The following is a 23,153-nucleotide window of genomic DNA, read 5'->3' as shown; positions in this document are numbered from 1 at the left end:
TAAAAATAAGACCAGTACGTGATAATTATGGGCATGTGTGTACTGGCACCAGTCGAGTTTTTGAAAGATTAGTTGCACTTAACAATACAGTCATTTTTGTTTGATAGGTAAAAAATAGAAACACTATTTCTCATCTATGTTTAGCCAAATCCTCCATACAGATGATAAATTCCTTAGGAGTAATGTTGGTCTCTTCTGTGTATTGTGTACACTTCACAGCGATTAGATATTCCACAAATACTAATTGAAGCTAAAAAGAAATTTGTGTTCTCTTTTAACCTGATAGGGCTTCCTTTGAAAAAAAAAAAAAAAAAGGGTGGGGGGGCATTTAGTGTTCAGATTTGAATTCTTGCTTTCTTCTCGTAGTTACATTGTAGTACGAAATCTGCCTGACCATTTTAACAATTAGGTCAAATAATATAAAACTTCTGATATTCTACCTTTTTTTTTTGACCTAGAGAATGGCAATTTCCATGGTTCACAGAAGATTGAAATTGCAGGTTTATTTAAGAAAATAAAATGCAAGTCTTCCGAGCATCTTTGTAACCCCTGCTGGATTTATGTAACAGAGGGAGAAACAACGAGAACAGGGCTGTTCATTAGCACACTTTGCTGAGCAGTGCCGTCAGGCCTGCACCCATGGGCCTCCTTAGAGGGAAATCCGCGTGGCAGCAAAGCCTTTCTGCTAGTCAGCAACTCCCCCCACCCTCCAATAATGGAGACCATGGCTTGAGACCTACTTTCTACTACATTCTGCATTACAGCAAGTGATGAGTTGCCAGGAGTTACTGTGTGAGTGGTCCATGGTTCAGAGCTGCAGCAGGCTAAAGGGCTCTGGTCTACGCACTGTTACTGACTGATAACCCTCCCAGTTGGCAAATCTATTTCCATTTGTTGATGGCCATGGTGACTTACCCAACGATTACCAATGACATTATGGGATCATGCAACAGAATTTTGCCAGCAGGGGGTTACATCAGGATTTCTCTGATTAGGACAGAGATGATTTTAGAATTCAAATGAGGCAATGAGTGACAAATTCTCAAAAAACCTTCTGCATAAAGGCGTTTGTGGTTTGCTTCTTAACTTTTCCTTTGAAAGGGTTCTTGGCTCTAAATGAGCCTGGTCAAGTTGCTTCTTCCCTAGTGCTCTTACATTTTAGCAGTACACTAAAATCCATTCATTTATGGGTCTTCCACTTGCATGTTCTTTTTCTTGTGCTTTTTGCTTTCTTCCCTTTCTCAAAATCATCTACACTTTGAACATTTCGAACCTATCTATCTATGCATTCCTGAAGTCAGTAGTGGGATTAGGAATATGTTCTTAGTAACCTAGAGAAAATGAAAAACTCCTAAGACCGTTTTGCCTCACCTCAAAAACACTTCTTAAATGTATTCATGATCCCCCTTTCTGTTATCCCCGATACTGATCATGGCCTTCTGCCGAGGGTGACTACACAATATCTATTTATCCCCAGAACTCTTGAGTTTGATTCCCCCCCTCTAAACTCAAGCTACTCACAACCTACAAATAAAAAGTGATTTAAAAATTCCAACCATTTGGATATTGAAATCTGTATAGTTTTCCTTCTGAACTTTACACTGGTGTTAGAAATACTTCTCAAATGAATGAATGCTCTCAAGGAACTTACATAGAGATTTTTTTAAATGTTCAGAGCAGGTACTCATAATCTGATCTTGGGGGGGGTCAAGGAAGGCTTCCTGACATGTGAGCTGAAATTAAACCTATTTAAGAGTCTGCACATGCCTCCTTTCTCCTTAGATCCATGCAACCCTAAATAAAAGGCTGATATACTTCAAGATTGCTTTCCACAGAGCACCATGCCCTGCCCAGCATCTACCTCTTTCTGTTTTCCTTTCCCAAAGAACTTGTTCTCTTCTCTGGTTACAAAGGGCTTGTTTAAACCTTTCATGCTACTTTATTATTAAACAAAGGTTGCATGTTCTGTGGTTGATTACAAGTTGTAAATAGCATGATAAACTGTCAAGTGCAAGGTTAACTTTCAGAGACAAAGTACACCTAAGCCAAAGGAATGACTCTCTCATAGTAGGAATTTCAGCAACTATGGCACGTGAAACAGCATGAACAATATGAAAAGGCAAAACGATAGGATACTGAAAGGGGAACTCCCCGGGTCAGTAGGTGCCCAGTATGCTACTGGAGATCAGTGGAGAAATAACTCCAGAAAGAATGAAGGGATGGAGCCAAAGCAAAAACAACACCCAGTTGTGGATGTGACTGGTGATAGATGCAAGGTCTGATGCTGTAAGAGCAATATTCCATAGGAACCTGGAATGTCAGGTCCATGAATCAAGGCAAATTGGAAGTGGTCAAACAGGAGATGGCAAGAGTGAACATCAACATTCTAGGAATCAGTGAACTAAAATGGACTACAATGGGTGAATTTCACTCAGATGTTATATCTACTACTGTGGGCAGGAGTCCCTTAGAAGAAATGGAGTAGCCATCATGGTCAACAAAGGTCCAAAATGCAGTACTTGGATGCAATCTCAAAAACAACAGAATGATCTCTGTTCGTTTCCAAGGCAAACCATTCAATATCACGGTAATCCAAGCCTATGCCCCAACCAGTAACACTGAAGAAGCTGAAGGTGAATGGTTCTATGAAGACATACAAGACCTTTTAGAACTAACACCGAAAAAAGATGTCCTTTTCATTATAGGGGACTGGAATGCAAAAGTAGGAAGTCAAGAAACACCTGGGGTAACAGGCAAATTTGGCCTTGGAGTACAGAATGAATCAGGGCAAAGGCTAATAGAGTCTTGCCAAAAGAATGCACTGGTGATAACAAACACCCTCCTCCAACAAGACAAGAGAAGACTCTACACATGGACATCACCAGACGGTCAACACCGAAATCAGATTGATTATATTCTTTGCAGCCAAAGTTGGAGAAGCTCTATACTGTCAGCAAAAACAAGACCGGGAGTTGACTGTGGCTCAGATCATGAACTCCTTATTGTCAAATTCAGACTGAAATTGAAGAAAGTGGGGAAAATCACTAGACCATTCAGGTATGACCTAAATCAAATCCCTTATGGTTATACAGTGGAAGTGAGAAATAGATTTAAGGGACTAGATCTGATAGACAGAGTGCCTGATGAACTATGGAATGAGGTTCGTGACATTGAACAGGAGACAGGGATCAAGACCATCCCCATGGAAAAGAAATGCAGAAAAGCAAAATGGCTGTCTGAGGAGGCCTTACAAATAGCTGTGAAAAGAACAGAAGTGAAAAGCAAAGGAGAAAAGGAAAGATATAAGCATCTGAATGCAGAGTTCTAAAGAATAATAGCAAGGAGAGATAAGAAAGTCTTCCTCAGCGATCAATGCAATGAAATAGAGGAAAACAACAGAATGGGAAAGACTGGAAATCTCTTCAAGAAAATTAGAGCTACCAAGAGAACATTTTATGCAAAGATGGGCTTGATAAAGGACAGAAATGGTATGGACCTAACAGAAGCAGGCGATATTAAGAAGAGGTGGCAAGAATACACAGAAGAACTGTACAAAAAAGAGCTTCACGACCAAGATAATCACGATGGTGTGATCACTCACCTAGAGCCAGACATCCTGAAATGTGAAGTCAAGTGGGTCTTAGAAAGCATCACTGTGAACAAAGCTAGTGAAAGTGATGGAATTCCAGTTGAGCTGTTTCAAATCCTGAAAGATGATGCTGTGAAAGGGCTGCACTCAATATGCCAGCACATTTGGAAAACTCAGCAGTGGCCACAGGACTGGAAAAGGTCAGTTTTCATTCCAATCCCAAAGAAAGGCAATGCCAAAGAATGCTCAAACTACCGCACAATTGCACTCATCTCACACACTAGTAAAGTAATGCTCAAAATTCTCCAAGCCAGGCTTCAGCAATATGTGAACCGTGAACTTCCAGATGTTCAAGCTGGTTTTAGAAAAGGCAAAGGAACCGGAGATCAAATTGCCAACATCCGCTGGATCATCGAAAAAGCAAGAGAGTTCCAGAAAAACATCTACTTCTGCTTTATTGACTATGCCAAAGCCTTTGACTGAATGGATCACAATAAACTGTGGAAAATTCTGAAAGAGATGGGAATACCAGACCACCTGACCTGCCTCTTGAGAAACCTTTATGCAGATCAGGAAGTAACAGTGAGAACTGGACATGGAACAACAGACTGGTTCCAAATAGGAAAAGGAGTATGTCAGTCTATACATTGTCACCCTGCTTATTTAACTTCTATGCAGAGTACATCATGAGAAATGCTGGGCTGGAAGAAGCACAAGCTGGAAGCAAGATTGCCTGGAGAAGTATCAATAACCTCAGATATGCAGATGACACCACCCTTATGGCAGAAAGTGAAGAGGAACTAAAAAGCGCCTTGATGAAAGTGAAAGTGGAGAATGAAAAAGTTGGCTTAAAGCTCAACATTCAGAAAACTAAGATCATGGCATCTTGTCCCATCACCTCATGGCAAATAAATGGGGAAATAGTGGAAACAGTGTTAGACTTTATTTTGGGGGACTCCAAAATCACTGCCGATGGTGATTGCAGCCATGAAATTAAAAGACACTTACTCCTTGGAAGGAAAGTTATGACCAACCTAGATAGTATATTGAAAAGCAGAGGTATTAGTTTGCCAACAAAGGTCTGTTTAGTCAAGGTTATCACTTTTCCAGTGGTCATGTATGGATGTGAGAGTTGGACTGTGAAAAAAATCTGAGCGCCAAAGAATTGATGCTTTTGAAGTGTGGTGTTGGAGAAGACTCTTCAGAGTCCCTTGGACTTCAAGGAGATCCAACCAGTCCATCTTAAAGGAGATCAGTCCTGGATGTTCATTGGAAGGACTGATTCTGAAGCTGAAACTCCAATATTTTGGCCACCTGATGTGAATAGTTGACTCATTAGAAAAGACTCTGATGCTGGGAGGGATTGGGGCCAGGAGGAGGAGGGACCGACAGAGGATGAGATGGTTGGATGGCATCACTGACTCGATGAACATGAGTTAGAATGAACTCCGGGAGTTGGTGCTGGACAGGGAGGCCTGGCATGCTGTGATTCATGGGGTCACAAAGAGTTGGACACAAGTGAGCAACTGAACTGAACTGAACTGATGGCAGGTGAATGGGAAGTTTGGGGGATTTTTTGAGTCAGAGCTGCTCAGGAGCTTCCCCTTATTCCACTAGTTAGGAAACTGCACACATTTGCTACCATTTTGTACATTGAGAACCAATCTTATTTATTCAGTTATGAAATAACTGTAAAGATAGGGAAAATGAATAGATGAAAGAAATAAAGAAATATATGAGCGGTGAAATGTGAATGAGAGAAAATGATCAAATTCCTTCTACCTTCCTTCCAAACTATTTCTGCCACTTGTTAAAACACGTGACATTGTTATTCTACAGCCAGCCTCGCACAGTTTAGACAGCATGACATCATGTCTAGGGAGCGTGGGCTGTGGTGTTAGAGAGTTTTGGGTCTTAATCTTGGTTTTTGCTATTTGCTCACTGTGTGACCATGGACAAGTCACTTAACCTCTCTGCACTTCAGTTTTTACGCAGGTATAAAAGTATTAATACCTAATGTACAGAACAAGAATGGAGATTGTATGAGACCACTAATATCTGTTCTATGTATGTGTTATAATGGGGTGATCATCAGAATAACAAACTTCTACTAGAATAGTCTGTGGACAAAGAGGACAACTGGTGTGAAAATAATTTCATAATTATGGGACAGTTTCATCTTTAAGAGAATTTTTACGGAGGTTTACTTGCAGACTTACTATATGCATCCCACCTGCCCTAACCCTCCTTCCCTAAACCCAATTCAGATGTGGCAAATTAGACAGCCACATCTGAAAAGGGTAGAGAAGAGACTTGGTTTGCTATAATAAGCTTATCAGTGCTAATACCTTGTGACAAAAGATGTCTTTTTAACTTCTTTCACAACATGGGGTGGAACTATCGCTCTGGGAATCCCACTTCTAAGGCTATGTAGAGAAGCTCTTGTTCACTTTGCCACTGAAGAAAATATTTTGCTATATCTTTTCCTTCCAGAAGGAGAAAGGGTATCTTATGATAACTTCATAATAACAGATTTTATTATATTCCATCAAAACAATAAAATGCTCCTGAAATTTTTTCCCAGGATCTGTGTGTGTATGTATGTGTGTGTGTATGTATGTGTGTGTGTATGTATGTGTGTGTGTGTATATATATATATATATATGAGAAAATCTCATTGTTGAGCTGAAATACAATTAGTATAGCATTATTTACTCAGTTTCTCTAAAGGTTTGGTTTCCCAAACAGAACACTGATTTTCAGTCTGTGTTGTCCAGAGTTGAAGTCACATGTAAACCTTTTTAATGGACTGGTTAACTTGAAAAGTTCCTGAGTCAGAACTGCTCAACAGCCTTTTAATAAGAGTTTAAAGTAGAAGGAGAAAATATTCCCTGCCTTCCCTTCTCCTTAAAGCCAATGGTAAGAATTATGACTTCTCAAGCCCTCTTCTAGTCTCAAAGATGAACCCATGAGGGTAGAAACTGTGTTCACCACATATGATAGGTTGTTATTTCAGTCATAGATGAGTCATAAGAAGTTTTGAATTTCCTCTGCTTGGTATTTGGCCCACAGAGATTGTTTAACACTTGCATGCTGACTCTGACTCGGAAGGTTAGACTTTCTAGGGAAGAAGCCGGAGAAAGCAATGGCAACCCACTCCAGTACTCTTGCCGGGAAAATCCCATGTATGGAGGAGCCTGGTAGGCTGCAGTCCATGGGGTCGTGAAGAGTCAGACACGACTGAGCGACTTCACTTTCACTTTTCACTTTCATGCATTGGAGAAGGAAATAGCAACCCGCTCCAGTGTTCTTGCCTGGAGAATCCCAGGGATGGGGGAGCCTGATGGGCTGCTGTCTATGGGATCTCACAGAGTCAGACACGACTAAAGTGACTTAGCAGCAGCAGCAGGGAAGAAGCAACAGTTAGAACTGGACATGGAACAACAGACTGGTTCCAGACTGGGAAAGGAGTACGTCAAGGCTCCTTATTTAACTTATATGCAGAGTTCATCATGAGAACCGCTGGGCTGGGTGAAGGACAAGCTGGAATCAAGATTGCCGGGAGAAATATCAATAACCTCAGATACGCAGATGACACCACCCTTATGGCAGAAAGAGAAGACAAACTGAAGAGCCTCTTGATGAAAGTGAAAGAGGAGAGTGAAAAAGTTGGCTTAAAGCTCAACATTCAGAAAACGAAGATCATGGCATCTGGTCCCACCACTTCATGTCAAATAGATGGGGAAACAGTGGAAACAGTGGCTAACTTTATTTTTCTGGGCTCCAAAATAACCGCAGATGGTGATTGCAGCCATGAAATAAAAAGATGCTTGCTCCTTGGAAGGAAAGTTATGACCAACCTAGACAGCATATTAAAAAGCAGAGACATTACTTTGCAAACAAAGGTCCATATAGACAAAGCTTTGGTTTTTCCAGTAGTCATGTATGGATGTGAGAGTTGGACTACAAAGAAAGCTGAACGCCGAAGAATTGATGCCTTTGAACTGCGGTGTTGGAGTAGACTCTTGACAGTCCCGTGGACTGCAAGTAGATCCAATCAGTCCATCCTAATGGAAATCAGTCCTGAATATTCATTGGAAGGACTGATGCTGAAGCTGAAACTACAATACTTTGGCCATCTGATGCTAAGAACTGACTCATTTGAAAAGACCCTGATGCTGGGAAAGACTGAAGGAGGGAGGAAAAGGGGATGACAGAGGATGAGATGGTTGGATGTCATCACCAACTCAATGGACATGAGTTTGAGTAAACTTCGGGAGTTGGTGATGGACAGGGAAGCTTCGGGTGCTACAGTCCATGGGGTCACAAAGAGTCGGACACAAGCAACTAAACTGAACTGAACTGAGGGAAGATGAAAATAGCTAGAAACAATAAACAGCCTAGGGTGAGCAATTTAGACTGTCCTCAAAAGAAAGAAGGAAAAAAGGAGGTACAAGTTTGCTTCCCATTTAAATGTAGGAATTCAATATTTATTGTAATTCCTCCTACTCAGAAACTCTGCTTAAAGCAGGTCTTCAATTTTAAACTGCTCATTTCTCAACCAAAGTCTGAGTACACCCAACCAGAACAAGTGTTTGCTGAGGGATTCATTAAAATTTGAAGGTAATTTCAGTTATGAGACTCATTTTGGCTTGATAATTGTGACTTCTCTAGAGGAAACTTTCATTAGATATCCTGTAAAACACTGCCTCGCTATCTTGGAATGCATTTCCAGAATTCAAAAACTGGAAGTTAAGTCATGCGCGTAGTAGCTCCACACCTCTGCATTTTGTCCTTAACCAAGGGAATTTTAGTCATTAGCCTTCAATTTCCTTAAATGTGATGGAAAAAAGGAACCAATGTTTCATTGGAAAGATAAGTTCCAATGTTAATCAGCTCTGAACAGCTAGTAAGTTTTGGCTTCTGTGGGTTTCATGACAAAGCACTTAGTTTAGTTTGTAAATACTAAGTTTAGTATGTATACCACTCATAGAGAATTAATCGTTTAATGAGTGTTGTATTTAATATGGGGCTTCCCTGGTGGCTCAGATGGTAAAAAATCTGCCTGCAATGCAGGAGACTCAGGTTCAATCCCTGGGTTGGGAAGATCCCTTGGAGAAGAAATTAGCTACCCACTCCAGTATTAAGTACCCAACATAAACCTCATCTATAGTGTACTCATCGTTATGAAAATGTGTATATAAAGTAAGGATAGGCCTTTTTGTCCGACATCTTAGCGAGGCGGCAGTGGTTGCAGCTGCTCTCCGGGCTTCGCTATGCCGCCCAAGGACGACAAGAAGAAGAAAGATGCCGGAAAGTTGGCCAAGAAAGACAAAGATCCAGTGAACAAATCTAGGGGCAAGGCCAAAAAGAAGAAGTGGTCCAAAGGCAAAGTTCGGGACAAGCTCAATAACCTAGTCTTGTTTGACAAAGCAACATATGACAAACTCTGTAAAGAAGTTCCCAACTATAAGCTTATAACTCCAGCTGTGGTCTCTGAGAGACTGAAGATTCGTGGTTCCCTGGCCAGAGCAGCCCTTCAGGAACTCCTTAGTAAAGGACTTATTAAACTGGTTTCGAAGCACAGAGCTCAAGTGATTTACACCAGAAACACCAAGGGTGGAGATGCCCCAGCTGCTGGTGAAGATGCATGAACAGGTCCAACCAGCTGTACATTTTGAAAAATAAAACTTTATTAAATCAAAAAATAAAAAAGTAAGGATAGACTGTAGGTATGATGAATGTGGGATGAAGTATCTAAAGTTTACTCCCTGATATGTGTCAGGCACTTGCTTATTTATTTCCTATATTCTTCATACCTTTTCTGTGAGCTAGATGTTAGTATTTTTATAGTGAACAAAACTGAGACTCAGAAAAATGACTTGCTCAAGGTCATACAGTTAGAGAGTGGTGAAACCAGGACTTGAATCCAAAACGCTAATACATTAAAGCCCACGTGTCTTCCAATTAACAGAGTGCTGCCTTAATCAGGTAAGGCTGGGTGTAGAATAAAAAATGTATGGTTTATAAGAAACTATAGTTTCAAAAGAAGGAAAATTCTTCCTGGTGTGTAAAAACAGACTTGGCCAATAGCAGGACAGCTAGAGGACAGCTGGCATGCTGACCGTAACAGGCCAGGGAGATTGTCCAGAGGACGGGTGGATTATCCAAAACGAGAAAGAGTTAGGAAACAGAAAGGATGGTGAAGTATATCTGGAGAGGCAAGTAAACATGGTAAATGCTACAAGACAATTTGTCATCAACAGTTACACTGCGTGGTAAAATCTCTAAATGCTTCAAGCATTTGGATGATCGATCTTTGAGGGCAGATTTGTCAGAAAATCTGTGGCAGAGGCAAGCTTCTTAACGGGAGAAAGATGGATGCAGACAGGGAGGTTACTAGACGTGAGGCAGGGAAGGATGTGGTCAACATGAGAGAAGATAAAAGGCCAGAAAGAGTGTGTGGCCTCTTGGAGAGCTCATGGACCCAGGAGGACGGTAACTGACGTGTTAGAAGATAATGCACTTGAGGGATAAAATAAGGCAAACTGTTTCAGGAGAAGGGAGGTGATTAGGAAGCAGTCTGCAAGCTGGAGAGAGAACTTGATGTCCCAATAGCTGGAGAATGTGAATCATCCTCTGTTTGGGGAGTTTTTAGTCAGTCTAAGAGACACAAGATAGACTGGGATTGGATGAAGTGTTATTCAGGAAGACCTTTTAGAAGGATGTGACTAATTCCGGGCATTCATCCAAATGCCTTCATTTGGATGATCCTTGCTCACCACCTAGAACTAGGTCACGGAGCATTTTGAAACCCCTCTTGGTTATCGACAAGCTACATTGATGGAATTCTTGCTATGGGCCAGACACTGCTCAGCATTTTACTTTCAACTAACCTTTTTATTTTGTATTGGGGTATGGACGACCTTTGCCAACAAAGGTCCGTCTAGTCAAAGCTATAGTTTTCCAGTAGTCGTGTATGGATGTGAGATTTGGACCATAAAGAAAGCTGAGCACCAAAGAATCGATCCTTTCAAACTGTGGTGTTGGAGAAGACTCTTGAGAGTCCCTTGGACAGCAAGGAGATCCAACCAGTCCATCCTAAAGGAAATCAGTCCTGAATATTCATTGGAAGGACTGATGCTGAAGCTGAAACTCCAATACTTTGGCCTCCTGATGCGAAGAACTGATTCATGGGAAAAGACCCTGATGCTGGGAATGATTGAAGGTGGGAGGAGAAGGGGATGACAGAGGATGAGATGGTTGGATGGCATCACTGACTCAATGGACATGAGTTTGAGTAGGCTCTGGGAGTTGATGAACACGGAGTTCTGGCGTGCTGCAGTCCATGGGGTTGCAAAGTGTCGGACACGACTGAGCAACTGAACTGAACTGATAGCCGATTAACAATGTTATGGTAGTTTCAGGAGAACAGTGAAGGAACTCATCCATACTTATACACATATCCTGGGATGGGGGAGTGGGCAGGGAGGAGACTTTCCCAGACAATTTCAGCTAATCTTAACGGCTGTTTCTATTAGATATAGAAGCTTTTAGCTTCCTGACTCCTTTCCTCTCCCCCTAAAAACGAGCTAGTAAATGGTAAGCACCAAGCAGCCTGAAGACAGGCCGTCTAGCTGCATTGTGTTCAGCCCAGAATGCGATCCTCTGGCCCACCACCTGGGATAAGTGGGTAAATGTAGTTTTAAGCTCCTCAGAAACACCAAGAGCAATCAAAAGTGTTATCTCTCAACATACAAATGTTACAACAGGCATTTATAAGCCCCTGCTGCATACAATAATACAATAACATCTCGAATGTTCACAGGCATTGTTCTAAGCACTCTTATGCATTATCTCATTTAACCTCACACTTTATGGAGTAATAATATCCCCAGTTTTAGAGGAGACACTGAGTTGGATCTATAACTCGCCCACAGTCACACAGTTAGAGACCAAGACAGAAATTATCCCATGTTGTGATAGGGAAATAATAAAATGCTCAAGAGACTTGAAGTAAGAAATAACATATGGGCGAAGCAATAAGATAAAAGTATAGAGGCTACATTGAAGTGAGGTTTTGTTTTTTTTTTTCTTTTGGACTGAGATTCAAATATTTATAGGTAGGTTTTTTTTTTTTAAATAGGACTGAGATTTATAGGTAGGTTGGCAGAAGAGGGCATTTCAGAGTGGAAGGGGTATTGGAAAGAAAAGCAGAGAGGAGACCACTCATGTTAGGCACTCAGAGAATTGCTGAATAAATGACTTGGTGCATGCATGAGTGTATGAATGACATGGCAGGGACTGCGAAAGCATGATGAAGTCGTAACTGAAAGGATAACAGAAGAGACACGGGAAAGCTGGGCTCTTCAGGACTTAACCGCTAACTGGGATTTCGGTAAAAGCGAACCATTGAGAGAGAGTGTTTAAGCTCGGGCAAGTTGGGTCTGAAATGGCAGGCTTATATTTTGGAAAGTTTCTCATAGAACTGGGAAATGGCATCTGGAAGTTGGAAATTAAGTCATGATACACACCTGTCAATTAACTTAGTTGCTAGTGTTGCAAGGAATTGTCAAAAAATAAAAGCTCAAACTTTGAAAATACTTTAGGTTATGCAAAATTGTACAGCACTCCTTTCCATATAAAACATTTATTTATTGAAAAGGAGAAGAAGGTCATGAGAGACAACATAAAATAAATTGAGTGGTAACAAAAATACTGCCTCCTTTCAAGAGAAGGTTTGGTGTTTGCACATTTTAAATAGCTGTCTTCCATGAGGTCGTTTTGAGATTATATACCAAACAAAAGAGATTTAGCAAAGATGAGTTGTGACCAAGCCAATTAGTGCATTTCCTTTTAAAGTTGAAGTTCTGGGAAACTGATTTACATTGAGGAGAAATTTGAGGCAATGTTCTGGGAATATGAGACTGAAATTTCCAGTCTGTCAAAGTCTTGAAGAGATTTGTGGAAGTTGCACCTGAAATTTAATTATTAGTGTGACCTCTTCCAAACCGCCCACCCCAAAAAAGGAAGTTTTTCTTTCTTTTGTTTTGGTTTTCAAATGCTTAAAATTCTTTACATGATCTACTGGTAAAAGAACAAAAAGATGATGATTCATTCAAAAGTAATCTGTTCATTCCTCGTGAAGCAGACAGAACCATTTTCTAATAGGGAGCACTCCTTAAGTAACACGTCATCCTTCAGTCTAGGTAAGAACCGATGGTTAGGATACAAAGGCAAATGAGAACAAGAGGGAACTTCTGGCAGTTGCTGATACAGACTGGGGAGCTTTGATTCTGTCATGATGTGAAGGCTTCCGAATGTTAATGGTGACTATGTAAAACAGTCCAGTATGGAAGCATCTGAGATAAACTTCTTGTAAATTTTTGGCCAGGAACCCAAAACTTGCTTCAGTCTGTGGCTGCAATTTTTGTGCCAAATAAGAAGGCACTTTGCTGGCTCTTTCTTTAGGGAAGGGCCAAATGAGATAGATGAGAAATATGTACTTTGAACAGCTAGGCAGAGTCTCGGGAAGTCTGCCAAACAAGAATTCCAAATAAAATGTTTGGGAAAGAAAACAGGGATGGACTTTGCAGATGCTGGATGTGTTCCACCAGCCATCTGTGCAAAGAGTTACTGGGTATCACATCAGCTGAGAGCTATGAAGTGGTACAGAACTATCAGCAATCACTTCATTGTTAAATGGGTCCATTCGTTTACCAGGCAGCCCTCTCTTTAGCAAGATAAAGTACCTGAGTGTGTCTGCATTTCCTGTGAAGAACAATAACAATCACCAAAATTATTTAAACATAAAGGGGTTTTAGAAACTGAACTACTACCCCAATGCTAATGCATCAGCAGGCAAAGAAGGCAGATTAATTTACTTACGGTGAGCTAAGTGCATTCTTGGCTCACAAAGGGGAGTCATTTGCTCACTTAAGCCAGAGATCCCATTTTTGACGGCAAATGTCAGTGCCTGGATTTCCCTTTGACAGTCTGGCAACCCCGCACCCCTGTTATAGTATCCATTTATTTGTCTTATTTTCAGCCAGATTAATCCATTCTGTTTTGACAAGAAGACTGATGGGTAATTGATAACTGTGATAGACACAAACAGAAGAGTTGGATGCTGAATAATTCAGCACTTTTCAGTATCAATAAGAGAACAGGTTGAAGAATTTGTGTCTCTATTTACACTTAAACTAAACTAAGTCAGCCCAGACATTTATGCTGCCAGTCTATCAGAAAACCAAACAGTGTACATTCCGTTTCCACCCGACAAAATGTTTTATAAGCTTGTAACAATATGTGTGAAGCTGCCAGAATAATAAATAGGTACAGCAGCCCGTGCATGCTAATGTTATGTTGTAAGCAGTTTTGTTGACAAGTGCTAATACTTCTTTCATACTATCATCAAAAGCAGCTAATACAACAGCCATTATTTGCTGGCTTTCCAAGCAAGACATGATGGATTGTGACCTTAATATGGGTTAGCCGAGTTTTGAAAGTTAAACAACTTGCAATAAATCATAGAATTATTACAATGCAGTTTAATTGGTTAAGGACTGTTTATTTCCTAAACAGGGTGAAAAATTTCTGTTTCGGCACTTTTAATTTGCAAAGTGCATTTTCATTATGAATGGCAGTTTAATATTCTGCTCTTTTGTCATGCAAAATATGCAACACACAGGCAATCTATTAATTGGACAAAAATGCACTGCAAGCGCAAATTATCCTTTATATCATCACTTGTGAGTTTTTACATCTATTAAATGTGTTAAATGGAACATAGTTAAAGACTGTACAACCTGCGGGCTACTTCTAAAATTTAAGTCAAGCTTCAAGATGATTTTAATGACCTTTATTTTTGGCAAAATGAAGTAATTAAGTAATTGTAAATATAGAGAGCAGTTTAAAGAGTCACTGCTTCCTTAAGGTGTAGGTGCATATGGTTTGGGATTCAGTCGTCTCAGGAAATAGGCAATACCTCTGGTTCATACTGATATGTCCTGAGACGCGGAATCCAACCTCATGCCATGTACTTCGTTTTTTGCTACAGTATAATTTCTAGAGCAGAAATTTCCGTTGGCAAGTGTGTAGAAAAAGGTAAGGCAGCAGCAAATGGATACCGCAGCCTAGCTCAGCATCACTGAAGAGCCACCTCCATATGCTTTGGTTCAGTGACGTGCCTTTGCACAGGGCTATTTAGAGCACAGAAGCAGTAACAAAATACTCTGTACTAGGAATGCTGATAAGACATATGCTCAATTTTAAGGATGCCAGATCTCTCAATGTGTTCCGATAAGACCGCCTTGAAATGCATGCATCTCCTTCATTGCCACACAACTGAGCGCTTTCCCACATTTCTTGACACCTGGGCAGACCTTTTAAACACTTAAAGCTTCCACTGACTTCACACGTGATCCACAGGTTGGCCCAGTCGAAGCTGGGATACTTGTCATCTCCTTCAAAGATATCCATTGTCAGCAGTACACACTGAAAGTTCAAGGTATACTTCACGTAGGCATTCCATTCATTTCCCCTAGAAATAAAAAGGTTTTAATGTGAGAACGGACATTTCCTTGTTTTAAAAGAGCTAAAGAAGAAGTTTTTCCCCTTGAAGTCATTCACAAAAGAAATACATTAAAATAAACTGTCTAGAACTTAACGGTGAAAACTAAAAGTTTGCAAATTGAGATATGTTACACAGTAGCACAGGAGTGCTTCAGGATTTTAGACATTTTATTCTTAAAAAAAGACAAATACAGTTCTAGAATTTTAATCTTACCACATTAATGTTGATAATTTCTCCCCCTACTTATATGCCATGCTTACCTACACTATGTAGTTTCTCTGCCTCAGAAAAAAAAAGAAATGATGGAGCTGTGAGAGGGAGAGAGAGAGTCAGGAAGAGATTGTTACTATATCCAGTTGTTTATACTTTTTGCTATCACTAATAATGAAGTGGTAAGGTTAGCATATACTGCCCAATAAGTATAATTATTTTTATTATCACTAAGTATCACAAAACACTCAATTTTAACAATGATTTAATGTCTGAACTCTATTTTATGAATTGTATAGATAAGAAAAATTTATCAGAGACATAGCCATTATTTAGTAAATATCGGCAAATATAACCAAAATTCTAATTTATAAAGTCAATTAAGAAGCTGGGACACTTTTCAAAGCCATAAATTAATAGATGAAATCTGTGTTCTATGTAAGAATTAGAAGATTTCCTGAAAGCTCAGGTACAATGACCATAAACTTGATAATTTTTAATATAATTTTAGTTATCACTTTCAACTAATTTTTCACCATACTTTACTATGAAAAATCACAAATGTACAGAAAAGTTGAAGCAATTTCACAATGAATAAACATATACTCATCACTTTGATTCTGCCATTTTCTATACTTGCCTTTGAACGTATCTATCCATTCATCTTTCCACCCATCCATCAATCTATCTTATTTTTTGATCTGTTTCAAAATAAGTTGCAGCCATCAGTATACTTCTTCCTAAATACTACAGTGTGTGTATCATTAGAGTGCAAATGTTGTTTACCGTTCTTTTTTTCCTTTGACGATAAATTTGCACACAATGACATGTTCAAATCTAAAGTGTAGCATTTCATGATTTTCAACAAACTTTCGGTGAGCTCCAGTCATGTTGATGAGATTTACTAAATGTTGACATGCAATGAGGTTCAGTGAATAGACAAGACTCAACAGCCCTGTTTTCAGGCTGCTCACCTGAGCTAATCTCCAAGGGCCACCTCTTCCTCGGGACATCCCTCTCTGCACGTCTCAAGTTTATGGTGTTTTGCCAGGACGGGTAGTTCATATAATAGGGCTCCATCAACAATTACTATACTATCTGTTCTGTACCTATCAGGTACAAAGCATTTGGCTAAATGCCCTGGAAAGCAGGGAGTCCTAAGACACAGAGGCCAAGATATGGATTCCCTCAAAGAGATTTGGTAAAATTGTGTGCTGTACACCTACGGTGGAATAATACAAGATTCAATTCAGTTCAGTTCCTCAGTCATGTCCACTCTTTGCAACCCCGTGGACCGCAGCACGCCAAGACTCCCTGTCCATCACCAGCTCTCAGAGTTTACCCAAACTGATGCCCATTGAGTCTGCGATGCCATCCAACCCTCTCATCCTCTGTCGTCCCATTCTCCTCCCGCCTTCAATCTTTCCCAGCATCAGAGTCTTTTCCAATGAGTCAGCTCTTCGCATCAGGGGGGCCAAAGTATTGGAGTTTCAGCTTCAGCATCAGTCCTTCCAATGAATATTCAGAACTGATTTCCTTTAGAATGGACTGGTTGGATTTCCTTGCAGTCCAAGCGACTCTCAAGAATCTTCTCCAACACCACAGTTCAAAAGCATCAATTCTTCAGTGCTCAGCTTTCTTTAATACTAGATTACATCTACTTAAAAGCCAAGAGGGTAAGAGAGGAAGTTTCAGAAATTTACAGGAAGGAGGTAAGAATGTCCTGGAGTGTCCAAGGGAGGCTCTCCTGACCTCATCTCCACAACATCCAACCCATCAGCCACGAGAGTGACTATTTAAAAAGCAGATCAGATACCATCACTCTCCTTTCTCAGTCCCTTTATGACTTTCCAGCACACTTAGGGAAACTATAAACTCCTGCAAGGCCCCATGTGATCTGGCTTCCCTCCTACCTCTAACCCCACCTCTTCTCACTCCCACCTCCTCCTTGCCAGCCTTCTCCTCCTCACAGATGGCAAGCCCACACCCCCACTACGGCCTTTTCACTTGCTCCCCTCCTCCTGCTCTTCACACTGCGGATCCCTTATCATCCAGGCCTCAGGCCTGGTGTCCCCACTGAAAGGCCTTCTCTGCCAAAAGCAAACTACCCATACTCCTGCCACCACCCTGCCCCAAATCAAAAAATCGCTGAAGAGTAGGAGTGGACTTTGCCTGGCTTGCTGTACTATCACAGGAAATGAGTTTAGAAAGTTTGTGGGGAAGATTATTAGAGCAACCTCTGAATGAAATTAGCAATCAGCTAGGAAACAGGAGTCAAAAGATGAAAAGGAAGAAGAGATTGGGACTCAGTGGACATAAAGATGTGGCTGGAAAGGCAATACTCTAAGAGAACTCCTAGAGATTCAAGCTTAGAAACTGAAAGGAATAGGAACTCTTGGTTTAAAGACCTACATTAATATTAGACTCTTCTTGGAATATTTAACATGCAATATTTTTACACAGGCAAGAGAGAAATAAATGACTCAGGAAGTTCATTTTAGAAATATAAACAAGCAGGACAACTTTACAAGCCTACCTGAAACAAAACTTTTTGCTACGATGAAAGTAATAGCCTAAACAAGGTCAGCAAACAAAACAAAAAACTCTCAAACTAGCCTTTACCTTGAATGGGCTATATTAATGACTATACTATTTATTATTTGTGAGTCTGATGTGAATATTTGACCATTTAAGCCTAAATTTAGAAATATATAAAATCAGATTTGCAAGAAGAGAACGGATGTGGTAGCATCTGGTGGTGGGTCAAGGGCATAATGCCATGAGCATCTGCAATGCATAGACTCATCCTGTCTTCGATGACAAAGGGGATGTCTAGGTTAGGCGGTGTTTCTTTCAACCTTGACTCTTTTTTATTGAATTGACATATAGTTGATTTACAATGTCATGTTATTCTTAGATATACAGCTCAGTGATTCAGTTACACACACACACACACACACACACACACACACACACATTCCTTTTCAATTTAGTTTCCCTTATAGGTTATTACAAAATACTGAGTATAGTTCCCTAGCTCTACAGTAGGTCCTTATTGGTTGTCTCTTTTATATATAGTAGTATATACATGTTAATACCAAACTTATAATTTATCCCTCCCCCGCCTTCCCATTTGGTAACTGTAAATTTGTTTTCTGTGTCTGTGAGTTGTCTGTTTGTAAATGAGTTCATTTGTATCATTTTTGTTTAGATTCCACATATGCTGTGCTGTGCTTAGTCACTCAGTCCTGTCTGACTCTTTGCAACCCCATGGACTGTAGCCCGCCAGGCTCCTCTGCCCATGGGGTTGTCCAGGCAAGAATATTGGAGTGGGTTGCCGTGCCCTCCTCCAGGGGATCTTCCCAACCCAGGGATCGAACCCAGGTCTCCCACATTGCAGGCAGATTCTTTACCCTCTCAGCCACCAGGGAAGCCCAAGAATACTGGCGTGGTAGCCTATCCCTTCTCCAGGCAATCTTTCCAGCCCAGAAATCAAACTGAGGTCTCTAGCACTGCAGGTGGATTCTTTACCAGGTAAGTGATATATATGTCTCTTTCTCTGTTTACTTCACTTTGTGTGAAAATCTCTAGGTCTGTTCATGTTGCTGCAAATGGCATTATTTCAGTCTTTTCAATGGCTGAGTAATATTCCACTGTGTGTGTGAGGTATATACACCACATCTTGCTTATCCAGTCATCCGTCAGTGGATATTTAGGTTCCTTTCATTTCGTGGCTGTTGTAAATACTGCTGCAGTGAACATTGGGGTGCATGTACTTTTTTAGTTATGGTTTTCTCCAGATGCGACTCCTTTTTTTAATGATATAGCATTTTTTCTTTAGTGTGTCTATTCCATCAGAACACATCTATAGGGCAGTCTCCTAAAAGGCTTTTCAGTGTGTTTCTGTTTATGAAAGTATGCCTATGGATTTTAAATCTTGAATGCTTTTGTATAATTTAATTTGGAATAGCTTTCATACATGGGCTTCTCAGGTGGTGCTAATGGTAAAGAACCCACCTGTCAATGCAGGACATATAAAAGACGCAGGTTCCATCCCTGGGTGGGGAAGATCCTCTGGAGGAGGACATGGCCACCCACTCCAGTATTCTTGCCTGGAGAATTCCATGGACAGAGGAGCCTGGCAGGCTACAGTCCATAGGGTCACAAAGAGTAAGACATGACTGAGGTGACTTAGCACAGCGCAGCTTTCATACATAGATAATTTTATCTTCACAATAATTTGTGAGTTAGAAAATTCCCTGATATGCAAGTGAAGAAAGGTGAGGTTTGGTGATTCCAGTTCTCCCAGGTTCTCAGCTCAGCTTAATAAACAGTAGCTATTGCTTTTGTTTCTTGAGAACTGAGACAAAGCACAATCTCTGTGGCGAATTACTGAAATCGTCAGATTCCTCCACTTCCTCTTCCCACCCCACGTGCTGCAGCTCCTCTTCCCACAGGCCTTCAGTATTTCTCCAACCCGGTAACTCTTGTGAAAAATTATATTCAGTCTTAGGGCAAGTAAGGTCCAGAATTTTTAAATACATCTTTCAAAAAGTGTTACCAGCCTGCTGAAGATCTCCATAGTAATTAGGGACCCATGAGGTGTCAAATTGACTAAAGCACAGACACTTGAAGAGGCTCAGTATCAAGCAATGAGAGAAGAACTTAAATACCTGTCTTGTGTTTTCACAGGTGTGACCTACTCCCTTGAAAAGGCCATTTCAATCTCAAATTTCTATCACTGTTTATCATCCAAAAACATTGTTCAGTAATGTCTCATCTCTCTAAGAGTTGTCCCAGTATTTCTCAGGGAACCATGTCAATTTGAATTATAGTACACGCTGCTTAGATACAGGAGAAATGAGTTTAAACTGCTGAAGACATTGGATCTTTCCAAAGCGGTTCTTAAGCGCTATGAACGAGAATAATCCTAATGTGCTAATCTGTAGATTCCCCATTTTTATGTTCCCTGTTCTTGCTGCTTCTATGGCCTCGGGGAGAACTCTGTCATTTATCAAAACCATTTCTGTGTCCAAAATCCTATTCTTCAGTATTGAAAATATATGATTGTCAAAGTTAATGTAATTTTTTATGAATACGAACCTTGTCTACTATCTGTTCAAGTATTTTTTAAATATTTTATTACACCTTGATCCTTGATTACTTTATGCAGAAAGGCAAATGGATTTATTACAATAAAAAAACCTTTGTGAGTTATGCAAAGATCAAGTCTAAGCAAGAAATACATCTTTATGAAATTTTTCATTGCAATTTGGGATCTCTCATAACTTTTTAGTAAATTGCAACTCCATTACTCTTTATTCCCCAGGGATGGAAAGAACGCACTTTATTTTTTGGCAAAATAAATAAACACCCTGAGCTGGTAGAAATATCAATTACAAGAGTGTCTACCCTAAAAGTCACATTCATTTTGTTTGCTATTGCAAGTTATTAAAAGGCTTCCAGGCATGCATATAAAACCTGAAAAACAACGATTGAATCTATCATATTAAATTAAAATCTCTCCATAAAAAAGTAAACCCAAGTAGTTTATCAGTTAGGGAATGCCATGCTGCCCCAGAAGTCAATACAAATAAGACTTTATTAAAACATAACTAAAATGAAGTTCCACAAGAACCCTCAATGGGAATTGTTCTGCTTCAGATTCAAACAGAGTAAAAACGCATCAGCGGGCCTCAATTTTCTTAAAGTAACAAAGGAAGAAAAGCAAAATAAATCCCATGTCCAGCAACTAGAATTACACTTGGGAAAGGAAATAGGGCTCAAAAAGTATATGTGAAGCGTAACCACACCTCAAGGTAGACAAGCCCCTGCTTTTAAAGCGGACAGTTCATCCTCTCTGGTTTTGCCTAATATTTGTCCCAGAGCTAAGTTTCTTTGACCATTTGTCTACTTCTTAACGAACCTTCGTAAGTCAGTCCCTGCAATTCTATGTAGCGGCCATAAGCTGGCAGTCCAGCTCGTTGTCTTTTGTTATTCTCCATCACTTGTTGTATCATTAAATGTTCTTTTCATGATAGTTCTCTATTTTTTCCCCTGAAGCAACTCACATGTGCACTTGCAGAAAATCCATGGGATGTAGTCAAATGCTGACAATCAGGCTAAAGCAGAAAGAAGTCAGGCTTCAAGATCCACTCAAGTCCCAGAATGTTAGCTGTAACTCTTTCCATCTCTAACCAGATAAATAAATGTTAGGACACTCCATCTGAAAGTTGATGTTATACGTTATCATTTTAAATGTCTACAAAATATTTCAGGGAATGGATGCCTCAAATTTATTATATGAAAGATCTATCACTGGACTTTTGCCTGGCTCTAATATTTTATTTAAATAGCATCATGATAAAAATCCCTAAGCTCTTTGAACATCCAACCAGATAGGTAATGATTAGAATATCAATATTTTTGATATAGAAGTAAAAAATACAAACCAAAAATCATCAACAGTTTTCAAAGACTTTCCTAGCAAAGTAATTTTCCAGATATTTAAGATAAATAAAATTATTCAATTAATATTTTCAAATATTCTTCAATTATTAATATCTATCCATTATTCCTACTTCCTTGCGTACCCAGTGAACTACAGAAAGCAAAATAATACAAATGGATTGTTAAGTGTTTGTTTAGCCTTTAAAAGAAATAGCCTTCGTATTAAACAGTATGTAATCTTTCATGCTAGCCTCAAATTTAAAAGATGTAGAATTACTTCTGCAAACACAAAAAGGGAGTTCTGCATTTATGATGATGAATGTTTAAGGAGACGCTACTGTATTGCTCATGTGAAATTGTTCTGGCATTTAGATGAGAAATGGGCCCATAGGAAACAATTTCGTTCAGCACAAAGATGTACCTTGAGGCCCTGCTGAGCCACATACAGCATACATTAGGGTTAATGGCTTCTGTATGCTGAAGAAAGCAAAGTAACTATGAGCAAATGTGTGGGGCATTATCCTTCATGTGGTGACTCAGCAGCAAAGGCCACCTCTGTCTTTGAATCTGCCATATCAGCATACTTCTTTTGTTGACATGGCAATAGCAGGTCTGTATAGGAGGTCCTCCTACTGGAAATTAATAGCTTTGATGCATCTGTTCACAGTCCATTGGCCAGAACTAGTCACATGGTTTTAACTCAAAAGAAACACACGGACTATTTGTCAAGTGTGACTGTCACCATTACAGACTTTAAGGTCACTTATCATCTAATTGTGGCTTCTTTTTTTTTTCCAGTTTTTGTCATGGCTATTCTGAAAATCTGGGTGTTTGAGAAAATTTTTTAAAGTTGTTTTTGTTATAAAAATTGAATTGTAACCCCATTAGGGAAAAGAGCAAAGAAACTAAATTGAAAACTTTTAGTGAAGATGAGGAACAAGATGGTTACCAGTTCTGGTCAAAGTAGAAGCAGTTTGCTTTCCTCTATCAGTGATCTCAGTATTTCCTAGATTTATAATTTTATCTTACCTTGAGTTTGGGTGGACTCCGGGAGTTAGTGATGGACAAGGAGGTCTGGCATGCTGCAGTTCATGGCGTCGCGGGGAGTTGGACATTACTGAGCGACTGAACTGAACTGAACTTTGAATCCCAAAGTAGCTTCTTTTTCTAAAGATCTTTTTTATTATATTTATGCATATATAACTTATTGTCCATGCTTGAACCTAATAGAACTGTTTACATCACACACAGTTTGTATGTTCAACTTTCTTTGTTTAGGAGATTATACAACTTTAAGGCTTTGCACACTGAAAGTTTTCAATAAATGTA

At 39.8% G+C, this 23,153-nt stretch overlaps 2 protein-coding genes across 6 annotated transcripts in view; both read left to right on the top strand.

Annotated features, from left to right (window-relative positions):
• KIAA0825 (KIAA0825 ortholog) overlaps positions 1-23,153 on the top strand; it is a 400,677-nt gene that overhangs the window by 298,310 nt on the left and 79,214 nt on the right. The window lies entirely within an intron of this gene.
• On the top strand, positions 8,803-9,304 carry LOC114114914 (small ribosomal subunit protein eS25-like). The gene has a single exon (XM_042250761.2). It carries the CDS (start codon positions 8,866-8,868, stop codon positions 9,241-9,243), a length of 378 nt encoding a protein of 125 aa, XP_042106695.1. The 5' UTR covers positions 8,803-8,865; the 3' UTR covers positions 9,244-9,304.

This window comes from Ovis aries, chromosome 5 (genome assembly GCF_016772045.2).
Source record: "Ovis aries strain OAR_USU_Benz2616 breed Rambouillet chromosome 5, ARS-UI_Ramb_v3.0, whole genome shotgun sequence".
Lineage (NCBI taxonomy): Eukaryota > Metazoa > Chordata > Mammalia > Artiodactyla > Bovidae > Ovis > Ovis aries.
Note: the sequence above shows the minus strand (reverse complement) of the source record. Positions and strands in the feature narration are given on the sequence as shown.

Bases quoted from the DNA above. Each gene is read 5' to 3' on its own strand.
- LOC114114914 (XM_042250761.2), top strand. From the start codon at position 8,866: ATGCCGCCCAAGGACGACAAGAAGAAGAAAGATGCCGGAAAGTTGGCC.